The sequence below is a fragment of the Penaeus monodon genome, chromosome 32 (assembly GCF_015228065.2).
Source record: "Penaeus monodon isolate SGIC_2016 chromosome 32, NSTDA_Pmon_1, whole genome shotgun sequence".
NCBI classification, from domain to species: domain Eukaryota; kingdom Metazoa; phylum Arthropoda; class Malacostraca; order Decapoda; family Penaeidae; genus Penaeus; species Penaeus monodon.
In genome coordinates, this window is record NC_051417.1 from 29,066,690 (window position 1) to 29,066,983 (window position 294).

General features: G+C 46.9%; 1 protein-coding gene across 1 annotated transcript in view; it reads right to left on the minus strand.

The window, feature by feature from the left end:
- Positions 1 to 36: 36 nt before the first annotated feature.
- Positions 37 to 294, minus strand: part of LOC119593633 (vegetative cell wall protein gp1-like) — a 10,405-nt gene continuing 10,147 nt past the window's right edge. Inside the window, exon 3 of the mRNA XM_037942586.1 lies at positions 37 to 209. Within this exon, the coding sequence (XP_037798514.1) occupies positions 37 to 209 (173 nt within the window). The remainder of the gene's footprint in view (positions 210 to 294) is intronic.

A 294-nucleotide genomic window follows, 5' to 3' on the forward strand; every position in this document is an offset into this window, starting at 1 on the left:
TACACACATAGTTAGAGGCGACTCATATATATCACATCAGTTCATACGCTGTTTATAGGGAATGAGGATTTTCAACTTTTTTCCCCCTTCTCCTGCAGGAGGGGGCGATGGGGCAGCCCTGGACACAGATGGCATAATTGCATTTGTAACACTCTTAGTCATTTGCTCAGACAGGGGTTGGGAAGGGCAAGTGAGCTGTGCTGTGTGCTCTGGCAGGGAAGGGGAGTGTCTTAGGATTTCCTTTGCGCAAAAGGTCCTTTTTAGCTTGACTGAGGGTGTATTTGTGTAATGGTA